Source organism: Leptonychotes weddellii, chromosome 15 (genome assembly GCF_054177405.1).
Source record: "Leptonychotes weddellii isolate Sample4059 chromosome 15, ASM5417740v2, whole genome shotgun sequence".
In the NCBI taxonomy this organism is placed as follows: Eukaryota; Metazoa; Chordata; class Mammalia; order Carnivora; family Phocidae; genus Leptonychotes; species Leptonychotes weddellii.
Window position 1 is genome coordinate 22,471,590 of NC_138383.1, and position 15,623 is coordinate 22,487,212.

The window sequence follows — 15,623 nt, forward strand, 5'->3', positions numbered from 1 at the left end:
GTGACTGTCTCTCCCACTAACATGAAACAACTTAGATGTGTGTGGACAGTTATCACTCAGAGGTTGGATACACTCGCCTAAATGCTTATATGCTTGGATTTCCTGCATTTTTGAGTGTGTACAATGGCAGTTTGACTTGTTATAGTTGCGGGTCTGTGTAAGAGACAAGTATCGTGCTTTTTTCAGGGATAGTGCTATTTATCTTTGGGCATATAGATGTGCTTTACATCAGAGCCTACACTCCGTATTTGCAGATCCATTAATGGATCTCTCAGTTCATGGAGGGATGCTAATGTGAACATCAGCGTAGACACCTGCGTTTGTATCTCTGTTGTATCTGAATGGAGCCTGCGTGTAGTTGTCTACCTGTGGCCATAGATAACTCGTATACGTGGACACCTGCCTGTCAAGGTCTCGGGTACCGAAGTTCAGAGGCAGGTCCTGCACAGACTGGAAAACGTGGCCACCAAGACAGGCCCGCCGTGTTTCCTGCGCCCTCGCGCTAGTCATCGAACAGGACTCGCCTCCTACTCGGCGGGTTTTGTCCCGGTTCGTGCAAGACTTCAGCCTCCCAGGGCGCCCGGAAAGGCGGGCTGCCGCACGGGCAAAGCCAGGACGGCGGATCCCTCCAGGGGCCTCGGGGGCCGGCGGGAGCCTCGGTGTCGCCCGCGCACCTGGGCCCCTGCCGGAAGCGGAAGCCGGGACGGGGGTGGGGGTGCGGTGAGGCGCGGTCGCGGCGGTCGCGGCGTGTCAGGCCCAGGGCGCCCCGCGGGGGCGTGTGTGCCGCTCGCGTGCGGGACAGGCTGGCCGTGGGGCGGCACCTCCCCCGACTCGGCGTCTGTTTACCAACAAACTGCCGGCGCTCGGCAGCGGCGCATTCCGACGAGCTGAATAAGCGGCCGGCGCTGGCGGTCTGGTCTCGAATCCCCTGCGGGTCGGTGGCGGCGGGATCAGAACGGCGGTGCGGATCCCCGAGAGCTGGAGAACGCGACAGGCGGTGCCCGGAGCCTCCGCAGCCGCCGCGCCTCCGCCTCGGCCCTGCTCCCTTCGCCCTGGGCCGTCCCGGCCCCGCCAGCTCCCTCGCGTTTCTGCCACTGAGACCGCGGTTCCCAGACTGCCCAATCCCACGACACCCCAGCAGCCCTCTCGGAGAAGCCCCCGAGGTGGCTGGGCCTGGAGCGTGCGCACCGCCCCTCTGCTCTCGCGGTTCTGAAGTTCCCTACGGCGGGCTGCCCCGGGGGGCGGGCGCCGGCTCCAGCCTCCGTGAGGTCACCGCGTGCAGCAGCCAATCCGCGGCGTCTAAGTGGGCGGTGCCCCCGTCGGGTCCCGGGAACCGAACCCAAGAGCCAGACGAGGGGGGGCCCCATGGATTTAGGGGGGAGGGGAAAAGCCATGGGGGGTACCCCTTCGGAACCCCTTTCCCAGGCGCGCGCTCTCCGCTGGAAGAGGCGCAGAGAGACACTTTCCGGGGAATCTTAAGTGTGCGGGAAGCTGGCTGGGGGGCTCATCCGGTCCCAACGCCCGAGGCTCGGAAAAAAGAGAGTTGGCGGAGGGAGCGGACTACGTGCCGGGCCATGGCCTAGGCCCTTCGGCCCCGGGCCCGGCCGCAATGACCTCTTTGCCCTACCCCCTCCCTGGCCGGGACGCCTCCAAAGCCATCTTCCCGGACATCGCCCCTGTCCCATCGGTAGTGGCTACCTACCCGCTTGGTCTGTCCCCCGCAACCGCAGTCGCCCCCGATTTGCCCTACTCTGGGCCTTATGGCCACCTCCTGTCCTACTCCTACACTGCGCCGACGACCCCGGGAGACTCCTACCTGTCCTGCCAGCAACCGGCGGCGCCCTCTCAGCAGGACCCGAAGGCAGGTAAGTCCGGCCACCGCGGCTCTTCCCACCTCTGGGGTCCTGATCCTGTGCGTCCCTAAACTTCGCCCTCGCCTGGTTGGGCGCAGCTAGCGGGATTCAAACCTTACTCAGATTCCACGGGATCTGGGGGTGGGGGGAGGGCGAAGGGATGGGGCGGGAGACGGGGGGGGGGGAGGGGCGGGGGCGAGTTGATCTAGGTCTCCTTTCAAGAACGACCTGGTTTCGATTTGCAGTTGTGTGAAGCCCGGCGGCAGGGCTCCCTACCCAACCCCCTGGAGCAGCCGGGTTGTGTGTACCTACGTGTAACGGAAAACTGAAACAATCCAGATGTGGGTGTGGGTGCCTAGCCCCTGCCCCAGTATTCTTTCCGTCGTGCACTCCTTCCCTTCCCCAAGTCGCCTCTCCCCGTTTGTCTTGTCTCAGAAAGTGGGGCTCAAGCCAAAGCCAGACAAATGGAAGTCAGGTCACAGCTGGAGGGCAGTGGAAGTGGGGGCTGATTCGGGGCCCCTCCCCCTCTCCCTTGGCCGGCGCCTGAATGTGCCTGACGGAGACTGGAAGCTGGCCTGGCAGAATCTGGGGCCAGGACCCCGCCACTCCTTGTTCTAAGAAAGTAGCCACAGGTGGGTCCGGCAGTGTCTAGTTGTAGATCCTGGTTCCCTCGGCCTTCCTGCTGAAGGAGCAGGCTGTCTGGAGCATCTCCACCCCTTGCCTTTGTGGGGGATGCGTTAGGTAGGCCCCAGTTCCCGTTGTCTGGAGCAACTTGGAGCGCCTGAGAAAGTGCTTACTGGAAGGCCTCAAAGAGGCCAAGGAGCTAGCCTGTCTTCCTGGTCCTGTGCCTGGTACGGGCAGAACGCTTGTAACACACTATACATACCCACCTGTACTAGCTCCAGATTAGAGTTCAGGTCCCCTGCCCTCCCTGCTCCCACCTAATTGCCCCCACAATTGTCTTTAGCTCAGTCTCTTCCAAGGCTGCACATCCACTGGGTGGCTTTGCTGGAGTCGGCCTGGACCAAGACATCTCTCTCCCTTACTCCAACACAGGAGCTCAGAAATCATCCAAGCCAGAAGTGACCCTAAAGACTTGGGAGCTCAACCTCCTTGGTGTACAGATGGGCAAACTGAGGCCTAAAGAAAGGGTGTGTGTGCCTGTTTTCCAGGCACTTGGCCCTTGCAAATTGACTCTCACTGCATGAGGCCAGAAAAGAGGATTTTAGGGAATCTCCTCAGAGCCCCCCAAATTAACCTCCTTCTGTGCCAGAACTGGGCTGCCTCTCCCAGGCTGCTGGGTCTGTCCTTGTTAGAGGAGGAGCAGTCGGGAGAGGAGGTTTGTGTGTTTGTTTGGTTTGGGGTTTTTTTTTTTTTATACAAATGATCTAGTTTCTACAAAAGAATCCCTTGGACTCTTCCCTTTAGTACACGGCACATTTGTGTGTATGTGTGTGTAGTGGGGGTGGGAATAAGATAGCCTTGTCCTTCAGAGAATTGTTTATAGGGTTAGTATTTTCCTTCCTGTCCTACACACTCTTAGCCTTCCCTCTGCTTGGTCTAACGACGAGAGAGTGGAGAGCTCCCTTTCTTTACAGAATTTCCCCGGATCCAACGAAAACCATACACATGCTTAGTCTAGATGGTAGCATTTTTCTCCCGAAACTGGTGGCTTTGCCCATTCTAGATTGAATGACTGGGGTGCAAGAGAGGGCTTGAATCCTCCTTTTGCCCCCACCCCATGTCCACCCCTGCTTCAGGGAGAGGTTTGGCTCCAAGCGAGCTGCACACCACCCCGCGGAGCGGACGGGTGCGGCGCCCGCGCCTCGAGGGAGGCCTTTGGGCTCCATGATCCCGACCGGGGCAGATCCAGTCGCGACTTGCCGCAGCGGGTGTGGGGAAAGGCAGCTGTCGGGGAAGGAACTTGAAGGGGCGCCCCCGGGAGAGCTAGGGCGCCGAGGGCTGGGGGAGTTCAGTAGCCCGCGCTGCCTCCCAGGCGCTGCGTCCCCGCCTGAGCCGCGCGCTCCCCGAAGCCAGAGAGGCGCGGGGGGTCGGTCCCTCGGTGGCCGGCCTGGGGCTGCGAGCGGTAGGGTCGAAGCAGGGGAGGCCGGACAGGCGCGGGCGGGAGCGGAAACCGAACGGTTTTTCTGGGAATTGGCCGAGGCGGGGGTCGAGGAGGGTGGATCTGAGAAGCCCGCAGCGCCCGGGGCCACCGGGTAGGGATGCGGGGGAGGTGAAGGCAACCGGTCACCGCGGCCGGCCCAGCGCGGGGAATCACACATCTGCGGGAGCACGGCCGGAGGGAGGAGCGCGGTGAGGGTCCGGGACACGGGCGGACACCAGCTGCGTCTGGGCACCCGGGCCACGAAGCTCTCTCGGCTGGGACGGCCCGGCAGACCCGCGTGGAAAGCTGCAAACGTGGCCCTAAGCCCGGGGGCATTTCGGCCACTTGGTCCTCCCAGCCCTATCACCCGAATGGAATGGTCCCGGGGTGTCCCCACAGATTGGCGCAGGTTGGGGCTGCTCAGACGGAAAGAAGAGGACCCCTCGCCCCGCACCCCCGGCATTCGAGGGCCACTGTTACCCCGCCGAGACTCCTAGAGTGGCTGGGCCTGGGGGCAGGAGGTGACCAGACCTCGTGGGGCAGCATGGCGGCGCGATCCTGGAGCGGCCCCGAGCGCCTGCGCTGCCGGGCGCTGCGTGCTTTCCGAACCCGGGCCACCTTCCCCGCGGGCCGTGAACCCTTCTGTGATTGTGGCGGGGCGCAGGAGGGGGCCGCCTCAATCCCACCGGGCTTCTAGGTCCCCGAAAACCGTCTGCCCCAGCCAGCCGGCCATGGGGGAGGGGAGAGCCGGTCACCTTTCCTGCAGGGTGCGCCCCAGGAGAGGGGCTGTGACTTGCAATAGGGGATGGCAAACCCTGGGGGCCCTTTCCATACTCTGATGCTGGGGAGAGGCGGGTGCGCATCCTGGCCTTCAAGGCCCGCTTGGCTGGGCCCCTCTGACCCACCCCTCCTCTGGCAGCGGGGAGGCTGCCACGCAAACACTGTCTGGGGCCTCTGAGCATTGCTCTGGAGTTCCCTCCGCCTGGAATGCCCTGCCCCCGTCCGCTCTAGGCCTCAGCCCAGCCCTCGACCGAGCCTTTCGGCCCCGCCCCACCCCAAAATGGCGCCTCCGCACCCGCCTGAACTCTGACCTCCCGCCCCTGGCGCCACCTGTACCCTCGCTCCGGCCCGTGGCGCTCCCTTCCTAGGGTCACAGGACCCGTAAGAGTGGGAGCTCCCTGAGGGCAAGAACCGTTTCTGGTTCCACCTGGCGCACAGGGGGCGTGGGGTCGGAAGGGGGCGTGGAGCGGAGGTAGACACCTGCGCTATTGGCCCGTCCGAGGCCTGCATGCAAACGAGATGCAAATGAGCCCCTGAAGCGGCCGCCCGACCCTCTCACCTTCCCGCACACACCGCCTTGTGTTTGCCCCCCAGACTCGGAGAAGCCGCCGCTGTCCCCGGAGTCCTCGGAGCAGCGCCCGCAGGCCCCGACCAAGAAGCTCCGCAAGCCGAGGACCATCTACTCGAGTCTGCAACTGCAGCACCTGAACCAGCGTTTCCAGCACACACAGTACCTGGCGCTGCCCGAGAGGGCCCAGCTGGCCGCGCAGCTCGGCCTCACCCAGACCCAGGTGAGGCCCGTCCCGTCCTTCCTGCAGCTAGCCTTCCCCAGATGTGTTCTCTGGGAACTCACCCCCTTCCCCAGGGGGGTGCCCCAGGAGTCCCCTAGCCCTGTTGTCGCAGTTCTCCAGGGCGTGTGAAGAGCCGGCCCTCAGTTAGGTGTTGGGGGAATGTGTTAAAAGGTGTGTTGGGGTGAGGGAGGCAGATGCAGGTAGAGGACGAGGGCATCCAGACCTGGCAAACTGGATACTAGCTCAGGGGCGGGACCCCCAGCAACTTCAGGGACTCTGGAGGACTGCAGTATGTCCCCAACCTCTGCTCTGCTCCCAGGACTGCACGCACCGCTGTTGAGTCCCTTTCCCTGGCTCACCGCCTCCCGCACACATACTCCTCCTCATCTTCCCTTCTTTCCCTTCTTCTCTCCAAAGGTAAAGATCTGGTTTCAGAACAAACGCTCCAAATACAAGAAGCTCCTGAAGCAGAACTCTGGAGTACAGGAAGGGGACTTGCCTGGGAGAGCCCCCTCCTTATCTCCCTGCTCCCCGCCCCTTCCATCCCTCTGGGATCTGCCCAAGGCAGGGGCCCTGCCCACCGGTGGCTATGGCAACAGCTTTGGAGCCTGGTATCAGCATCACTCCCCAGATGTCCTGGCTCCATCTCAGATGATGTGAGTCCCGGGAAGGGTGGGTCAGGACCCTGTCCTCCACAAAGCCCAGGACCCAGCCCACCTGCACCCCTTCTGGTCCCAGAGGAAACCAGCTCCAGATGGATTTTGTCAAGTGGACAAGAAGTTAGAGGAGAACAAGGATGAGGTGGAGTCCTCTCTCCCTTGCCCTGTAACCCAAACTGCCTAATCAGGACTTTGGTCTTAACCACCGGCCCCACCATGACCGTGGACTGGACCCGTTCCCTCCAGCTGATCAGGGGCTCTGGAGGGAGAGTTATCGGCTGACTTCCCACCCCTTCCCTGGACTGCAGTCTACCACGGCCTGGAGGCAAAACAAAGAAACACTTGAGTATTTTTTCCTCTCTGTGTGCCTTGGGCCTCACCCAACCCTGTTACGAGCAAAAGCAGAAGTGAAGTGGGCATCCTCTGTCTTCACGATGAGGACCATCGGGTCCCCCCTCACCGATTTTCCCTGGTGGTTGGCCCATTATCCCCATGACTGATACACCTCCTCACCATCTTGTGAGTGGAAAAGATGCCGAAAATGTGGAGTTTGTGGACCTGTGGGTAACTCATGCTCTTCTCCTAAAAAAGCCTTCTTCTTCCCATGTCTATTCAGTTATGGTAGATAACACATCCAATTATCCTTGTAATTCAACGGGTATTTATTAAGAGCCTATCCCCTCCTTTCCCACCCTTAGTACCTAATAACTCCACATGCACACCCTCTTGGGAGCCTGTAGGGTAACAGTCTGGGGAGAATGGGAGGGCAGACAGACTCTCTGGATGAGTGTAAGTAAAGACACCCCCAAATAGGGAGGGTGGGCTGACAGTTCAGCTCCTCACAGCTGTCTCTGTCCAAAGGAACTGCTCCTATTTATAATCCACACCAGGAGCTTTTGGAGATTAAATCTGTACAAAAACCTGGGCCCTGGCTGTGAGTCTGTTTGTTTCCTGACTTCTAGGGGTGGGGGTTTGTTGCTCATCTCTCTCTCTCTCTCTCTCTCTCTCTCTCTCGTCTCCCATTAGACACTTCCAGCACTGAGCTAGAGGACAGGATACAAGTTTTGCCTCTACAACTAACTAGCTCCGCGGTTGTAGCTCTGGAATGTTCTAATGACCATTTTCATACACTCCAGTGTAAAACTGGAAGATGCCAATACTGCAAAGGACCAAAGTCTAAGTGGTCACCTGCAAATTCTGTGCTGGCCCAGTTCTGGAGGGAGCCAGGGACAGGAGTCCCCCTGGGGCTCCATCTTCCAGTCCCGCTCACTTGGAAAGACGACATGCCCCCTGAGCCAGTCCAGTCCTCCCAGTGTGCTCCTTGGGCGGGAGAGGCCCCAGCCCAGCAAGGGAAGGGGGAGGAGAAGAACATCCCAGAAGGAGCTGGACTTCTCCTCCATCCAACAAACATGTGTGAAGCCTCTGCTCCGTGTTAGATCCCGGAGACACCGGGTGACTGGGGCACATGGGGGAGCCAGCCGGATGACCAGCCCCTTGTGTGGCAAGGGCCACGATAGAAGAACTAGGAACTAGTTCTAGAACTAGGCCCAGGAACAGGGCTGTGAACTATTCAGGGAATCCAGCCCAGCTTTGGCCCAAGGGATCGGGGGAGGGGCCTTCAATTCCAGGCAAAAACTTCCCGAGTCATCTTCCCAGTCACTGCCTAAACCTGTTCCCAAGCACTGCGAACCGGGGGGCTGCCTTAGTTGGAAAAGCCCAAGCAGACACTTCGCGCCAATCCCCCTGGCCCGAGACAGGCCCACATTGGGGTCTCTGTAGAGTAGAAGGGGTACAAAGTCAGTGGAACCCCCACCCCAGGAGGCCTGCCGTCAGCCCCTCCTAGGCCCCTTCTGGGTCAGCGGCCACCCCCACTCGCCACAACACACCTGGAGGGTTATCCTGGGGATGGCAAGAGGCATGGAGTGGGCCAAAGCCAAGATCAGAGCAGTGAGGAGTGATGGTGCCAAGGGCAAAAACACCCCCTCTTCCTCTGGGCCTTCCCCTGCCCCTAGCCCGCAGCTCCATAGGCTCTCAGGGCCCAGCCCCAGGTCCCTCCCCTGGGGCTTCGTGGAGGCCACAGGCCCTCAGGGAGGCTGTTCCTCCCACTGCAGGTTGCACTCCTCTTTCCACAGACCCAAGATAAGATCTACCGCCCCATCTCGGAAAGCCTCCAAAGGCGAGATTAATTGGACAGCCCAACACGAGTCGCATCGTTAAAACAACAGCCCAGGTTGTAAAGTTAAGTAGCAGAAGGAGTATAATTACTCTCCCAGCCAGAGACCAGCTCCAACCCCTTCCCTGCCCCCATCCACCCGACCTTTCCAGGGGAAACCAGAGTCCGTTCCACTTGGGAGTTGGTCCAACCTCCCTGGGCTCCTGGGTGAGGATGGACTTGAAACCCCGGGGTGGGGGGGATGTGCCCCATCACCTCTCTCAAGCCATCTGAGCTGTAGAAGGGGAACCCTGGGGTTCCCCACGAAGATTCCCCTCTGGGAAAATCAGGTCAATAATGGAGCGGGGACAAAATCGAATGGTTAAGAATGGCAGTTTGGGCCTACAAAGCATCCAGCTCTGCTGTTGTGACTTTTGGCGAGTTACTTAACCTCTCTGTGAGCCTGGTTTTCCTCCCACCCGCCCCCAAGATGGGAATGCTAATAGGACCTGCTTCACAGTGTCGCTGTGATCACGAAGTGGGATAGTGCTTGTAACGTGCTTGACACGGTGCCTGGAACATAGGACTCGCTTCACAAATGGCATTTGGCTGCTGGGTGATTATCGGGGAGAAGGGGTCGGGGCCAGGGGGAGTGCATACTGCCACCACCATCCATTCACGTCTCGACTCTCTGCCTCCCGAGGGTAGGGAGGAGGAATGGGGCTGGAGGCTGGAGACCTACGCGCATTCCTTGTCCCCACCATTTGAAAGCAGGGCACAGGAGAGGTCCTAAATGCAGAAGGGCATCTAAAATCAGCTGAGACTGGAGAATGGGAAGGAGGCCAGGGCACACTCTCTCACCTACAAGGGTCTCAGCCATGGGGAAAAGCTGACTTGGGGCTTCCCTCCCCTCTCCCCATATGCTATTTTAAGACAGGCCCCCCATTCTCTCCCCCAACAAAATGAGATTCAATTAATTCAATTAAAGCAATTTTGGGAGCAGCTCCTGAAGGTTTTCAATGTGAGATAATTACAAGTAATTTGCTGCCATGAAGAGGAAAAGGGTGCACGGGGTCTGGGGGGGGGCGGGAGGAGGTAGCCCCTCCCCACCAAATGCACACAGATCTAGAGGGATTCCACACTGCAATCTTAACTGCCCTCCCATTGGCCAAATTACTTGCAGGTGGGAAGTGGGAGAAGGCAGTGGTGGGAGGGGGCTGGGAAGACACGGAGTGACAGACCCACCCTCCCCCATCCCCAAATCTGCTGTGCAAGGTGGCAGTGGGGAGCTGGCTGTCCCCCGGACAAAATGTCTGCTTAGCGCTAGCAGCTGATTACTCAGCTCCAAACCTCATCGGAGTTTGGATGCCTGAACTTGCCTCTGGGATGGGATCCAGAGTCAATGGAATGTTATCCGGGTAGCGGAGGCCTGTGTAGACGGGGTCTTGGAGATGCAGGACTTCCGCAGAAAGTGTAAGGGATGTGGGTAGAGAGGGGAAAGGCCAGAGAGAAGGCTACACTGATTTCTTGCTTCCAAGGAGGTGATGATGCACCCATTCTCCCTCCTCCCCCATTAAGCCTTGCTAGTTCTGCTGGAGTCTCAACTCAATTCTTTCCATTCTTGTGGCGTGGGGGGGGGGGGAGGCGGGGGGAGGCGCAAATATCCTCTCAGCTCTCTGTCCTCAGGACCACTGAAGCCTCTTCCTTTAGAAAAGCATCCCACAGGTGTTTCCCACCCCCATTCACCTGGATAACCCTTTCCTGGCCAGGACTCCTGTGGCCTCAGAGGGGGTGGGATGGGGGGACTAGAGGTAAAAGGGAGGAGTGGGGAGCTGAGACAGAGGGGTGAGGGTGGCTTCAGGCCTCCGCAAAGACTCCTCTGAACCCTGCCCACAGCTAGTTTTCAAGGGACTAAGGTCCCCGGTTACCTGGGAGCCCCTCTTCTAGGAGGTGAGTAGTATTTTTGCAGCTATGGTGGAAAAGAAAGATTCTCTGACCCCCAAAGTATTTCTCTTTCATGCCTCCCTTCTTGTTTCTCCCATCCCAAGGAGGGGTGAAGAGGAGGGCCTCCAGTTCTGGTTTCTCTCTAGCCAGCCCTTGCCCCACCCCTTCTCTGAGGAGCCCGGCTGTCGGACCCTGGGGGAGCCACTGAGCCCCAGGGTGACGACTAGCCTAGAGAGGGAAAAGTGGCCGCCTCTCCTCCTTTCCTGGCCAGCTCAGATGGGTTCAGAAGGGGGAATTAAAGACCTTTCCACCCCCATCCTCAAAACACAACAGCCCCAGACAAGGCACAGAGCCGAGCAGATGCGGGGACCCAGGCGCAGGGACTCCCCCAAGTGCACAAACATTTCCACTGGAGAAGGTGCACACACGGGCAGGCAGACACGCAGCGACACACACGAGGTTGTCAGAGCCACACACTGGCACGTGAGAGCCTGCGCACGAAGCCCCACCATGATGGTACACGGACACGCACACTCACGGGTTGTGCATTCACGGAGAGAAGGACAACACACGGGGATGAGCCAGGAGGAGGCACGGGGACTTAAACATACACAGAAGCAGAGAGAAACATACCCAGGAACACACAGACCAGCTTCCCTGGGGCTTGTGTGTGCGGAGTGCGGACGGCTCTCTCTCTCTCTCTCTCTCTCTCTCTCTCTCTCTCTCTCGCTCGCTCTCGCTCGCTCTCGTGCTCTCTCTCTCTCTCTTCTCCCACCTCCTCTCACTCTGGCCCTTTGTCCTAGCTCTGTCTCCTATTTTCAGGGAGTATTTCCCTGGTGAGCAGCTGGGGAGGGAGGGAGACTGAATGGCCACAGAAACCCAGTAATTTTATTATGACTTTATTTTCTTTGTTCCCTGAAGCCTTGCCTCCTTCTTTCTCTGAGCTCTACCAGCAAGAGCATCTGTGCTAGCCCTTCCTGCCACAGCCCATGGCACCCAGACAAGGCCGTCGGGTCCAGCCAAGGCACAGGAACCCAAACACGGTCCTCTCTGAGATCCCCATGGATCCCCCACTGCTTCCCAGCCCTGAGGGCAATTCCAGCAGCAAGGAGGGAGGAAGGGGATCTGTGCTCTACTAATACTTGCTGTGACCTTGGGCAAGTTACATACCCTCTCTGAAGCTCAGATCCTGTCTCTTGCCAAATCCTCGTGTGTGTGTGTGTGTGTGTGTGTGTGTGTGTGTGTGTGTGTAGCGGTTTAAATGTGTCTTTCCACTTGAGTCTGGAGCTTTGTTTTTTGTTTTTAAAGATTTTATTTATTTTTTGGACAGAGAGAGACACAGCGAGAGCAGTAACACAAGCAGGGGGAGTGGGAGAGGGAGAAGCAGGCTTCCCGCCAAGCAGGGAGCCCGATGCGGGGCTCGATCCCAGGACCCTGGGATCATGACCTGAGCTGAGGGCAGGCGCTTAACGCCTGAGCCACCCGGGTGCCCCTCTCATTGTAGTTTTAAGTTGCATTTCCCTAATGACTGATAATGAGCATCTTCCTGTATGCTTGTTTACCATGTGTAAATCTCCTTGTTGAAGTGTCTATTCAAACCTTTCACCCATTTAAAATATTGGGTTGTGTGTTTTCTTATTGAGTTTTGTTTTTTTTTTAAGATTTTTTAAAATTTATTTGACAGAGACACAGCGAGAGAGGGAACACAAGCAGGGGGAGTGGGAGAGGGAGAAGCAGGCTTCCCGCCGAGCAGGGAGCCCGATGTGGGGCTCGATCCCAGGACCCTGGGATCATGACCTGAGCCGAAAGGCAGACGCTTAACGACTGAGCCACCCAGGCGCCCCCAGTCTGGAGCTTTGTAAGGCAGAGCCTGTCTCCCATCAGACTGGACGCTCCTGAGTACAGGGCTTTGCTTCCCTCATCAGAATAGATGTATTCAGCAGCTCTTTCCAACCCCATAGCTTGATGACTCTAAGGTACTCAGCCCCATTGGCATCCTGGGGGACATGTCTGGCCAGCCCAGGAAGGGAAAGGAGTTGGCCCCAAGCTTCCTCCAAACATCAAGGATTCTGATTCAACGCCTCACAGTGCCAGGCCTTCAGCTTCTCTGGCCCAAAAATGGAGAGATTACTTCATTTCCAGGGGAGGGTGCCACTCTCTATGGAATATATGTGGAATATATTCCTCTCAGCTTCGTCTGAACCATCCCCTTTAGAGTTCAACTGAATTTGGGGTCAGATGGAAGAAAGACCCTTTGGCCAGCATGAGGAATTCCCCTCTGGTCTGCGGCCCCCACTCTCTTATCCTCTCCACTTCAAGCTAATGAAGAACATACAGGCTGAATCATGAGGCTGGGAGCAGGGCATCAAATTATCCAACTGAGATCATGAGGTTCCCTGGGGGGCATCATTCTTTCCCCCTATGCTCAGGAATCCCCTCAGCTGAGAAGCCCACTCCCACGATCACCTTCTCCGTCCTGTTTTGCCTCATCCTTCAGGACTCGTACTGCCGCCCTCAGCCTGGGTTGCCAGAGAACAGGGCCTCCGCTCTCAGACTGGGGGCTCCCCCACTCCGTGGTTCCTTCCTCTGCCTGACCGCGCCTCTCCCAACCCTGGTGCGCACATTCTCTTTTGGGTGGTGGGCCGAGGGCTGAGTGTAGATGAGGGCACGTGACTCTTGCGCAGGTCCCACCCCTCCCACTGCCCACCATGCTGGCTACAGCGCCACTAGGCCACTCCCCTAGGGCTGGACCCAGCACTTGCTTTCTCGGTCTCTGCAAGCTGGGGCCTGTTGCAAACTCCTCCTCCCAGCCCCGGAGCCACCGGGAATTCTTTGCTCCAACAGATCCTGGGGGAAGCCAGACTGCAGGAGCCTCCTGACATGCCTCTGCTGGGCTCCTGTCACATTCCCCAAGCCCAGGGGGATCAGCTGGATCCACCAATGCAGGCTTCTTCCATTCCTTGTGACCTCCTCAAGTCCTCCTACCTCCCTTTCCAAAGCCTGAATCTGCCTTGGGACTCATCCCTGACTTCGGATCCCTCCCACTCCCAGCCCCTTGGCAGCCCCATCTGCGCAATAAGACTTATTCCTCCTGGCTCCTTGAAGAATAGAATTTGTCTCCTCTGGGGAGACTTCATGAAGTCTCTGGAATGCAGACATATAGCTCAAAGGCTTTGGGCCAGTCACTTTACCTTCCTGGGTCTTCATTTCCTCACTGATGCAGTGGGGATAATGATCAAACTATCTCAGAAGGTCATGGAGACGGGGAGAGTGTCTCCTTGGTATGTTGTGAAATATACCAAGCATGCCAGGGGATATGGTAACTTATGTTTTCACCTTGGCCATACTAATTTGGTGCCAAAATCGTCCCTCTTCCCCCACCCACCTAGATTCTCCTCTGAGTCACCAGCTTGCCATGCAATGGTGAAGAGGACAGTTCCATCTCCAGGAACACAAAATAATAAAGAACCAAGGCCTGAGTTCAAATCCAACTCTGTGACCTTGGGCAAGTTTCCTAACCTCTCTGTACCTCACCTTCTTCAACTGGAAATTTAAGATAATGATAGCATGGTCTTCACAGAGTTGTGGTGCAGACTACACCCCACAAGTACCCCACAAAAGGTACTATAATAGAGTAAGGATTCAGCAAGGATTAATTATCATCACTATCTCTGACCAGAAAAACCTTCTCTGTCCAGAAGAGATCTTGCCCAAGCACCCCTGTTCCTCTGTTGATCTCCACCTGTGAGCAGAACCCTAGTCTAGTTGTCTTCCCCAGAAACCCAGCAACATGGGTGGTGGGCTGCATTTCAAAGCTGCTTTGAGAAGAGGGAAGGAAGTTGTGCAGGTGGCTGGCAGGGTAAGGATGTCTGGTTATGCTTCTAGGAACCCCAGAACCCCAGTTCCCAGCCCTCTAGGAACCCCAGGTGAGGAGGTACCTAAAGAGGTGAGACCATCCAGCAGCTGCTTGGCTCAGAGCTAATGCAGAGGCACGTGAGGCCGCTGACTTCTGCATTCATGAAAAGTTACTCTTCCTATAATCCCAGAATTCCTTCCACTAAGCTAAGAAGCACAGGTAAAATAATTCCTTTTTACTGATATTTGATTGTATACCTAGAAAACTCGAGAGATTCTAGGGGGAAAAAAGCAGAATTAAGAACATTTTGGTATAGTGGCTGGATTCAAGATATATATAAGACATCAGTAGCTGTTCTCTAGCAATAAATAAGGGAAAATATTCCTGTTACAATGTAAATACAAAATAATACAGTACTGTAAGTATATAGGTGGGGAGAGCAGCTCTTTAGCTGATTAGTAACTGAAAAGTATTAACCCCTGCCCTTTTCCCTTCTGTTGGCACTCGGCCCAGCCCATGGCTCTGTCCTTGGTGGCCATCCTTCCATTACATCTGAAGCATGGCCGACTTAGATAGGAATCGAGAAAGCAATTTCTCAGTATGAGAGCTCTGTCCCACTCAGAGAAGGAACGGGTCGGCTTTGGGCCCACTGAGGGTGTCTAGAACTCTCTAGGCCAACTGAGGAGGGTCTTACCTGCACACAGGCTGGTTCCATTGAAAACTAATAGTATAGTTTGTTGAGCTCCCAACATGGTGCCAAGCTACGTGCTAAGCCTTTTATATGTATTATCTCATTTCCTCAGCAGCCCTGCAAGATAGGTGTGATTAGCTCCATTTTATAGATGATGGAAAGGGAGGCTCAGTGACTTACCTGAAGTTACACAGCTAGTAAGTGTCCAGACCAGGGTTTGAGCTCAGGAGTGTGCATACATGTGCCTGTTTGGATGTGTGTGTCCTAGTTTATGGAATGACAATCCTGCTGTCTTTAGGGTCACAGGGCAAGTCTGAGAACAAGGGGAAAGGTCAAGCCTGGCCCCCCACACTCCTTCTCTCCATTTCACTCTTGGAGGCCACGGGGTGGTAAGAAGCCCACAGACCAGGGATTCAGAAGGCTGGACTCTGTTTCAAGTTCACTGGGAGACTTTAGGGGAAGCTCCTCAACCTCTCTGAGCCTCAGTGATCTCACTGTGAAACGGAATAAAAAGTACACTAACTTTTCCATGCAGTTGAGAAGATCAAATGAGACAATGCCCGTGAAAACTCCCGGCAAATGGTTGGTGCACAGGAGGTACTCAGCATCTTCCTTGCCCAGATCTTGGGAGGATCTGAGTCTGTGCTTGGAAGCAATTTTCTCTTGCTTTCCTTCCTTACCAGCCAGCCTCCTACTCCCTCTGGCCTCTTGTTTTCCTCAGCTTCCTCCCTACCCTCCCTTAGCCAAGGGTATGTCTCTTTCCCCCCACCTCCCCCATGGGTGATTCTTGAGC

General features: G+C 57.0%; 1 protein-coding gene across 1 annotated transcript; it reads left to right on the forward strand.

Annotated features, from left to right (window-relative positions):
• The first annotated feature begins 1,084 nt into the window (after positions 1-1,084).
• DLX4 (distal-less homeobox 4) lies at positions 1,085-6,837 on the forward strand. The gene is made up of 3 exons (XM_081804158.1): positions 1,085-1,865; positions 5,332-5,528; positions 5,946-6,837. The coding sequence occupies exons 1-3, from the start codon at positions 1,610-1,612 to the stop codon at positions 6,186-6,188; spliced, it is 696 nt and encodes a 231-aa protein (XP_081660284.1). The 5' UTR covers positions 1,085-1,609; the 3' UTR covers positions 6,189-6,837.
• The last annotated feature ends 8,786 nt before the right edge of the window (positions 6,838-15,623 follow it).

Coding starts and splice junctions, on each gene's coding strand:
- DLX4 (XM_081804158.1), top strand. CDS start 1,610: ATGACCTCTTTGCCCTACCCCCTCCCTGGCCGGGACGCCTCCAAAGCC. Junction 1,866..5,331: donor TCAGCAGGACCCGAAGGCAG/GTAAGTCCGGCC, acceptor TTTGCCCCCCAG/ACTCGGAGAAGCCGCCGCTG. Junction 5,529..5,945: donor TCGGCCTCACCCAGACCCAG/GTGAGGCCCGTC, acceptor TTCTCTCCAAAG/GTAAAGATCTGGTTTCAGAA.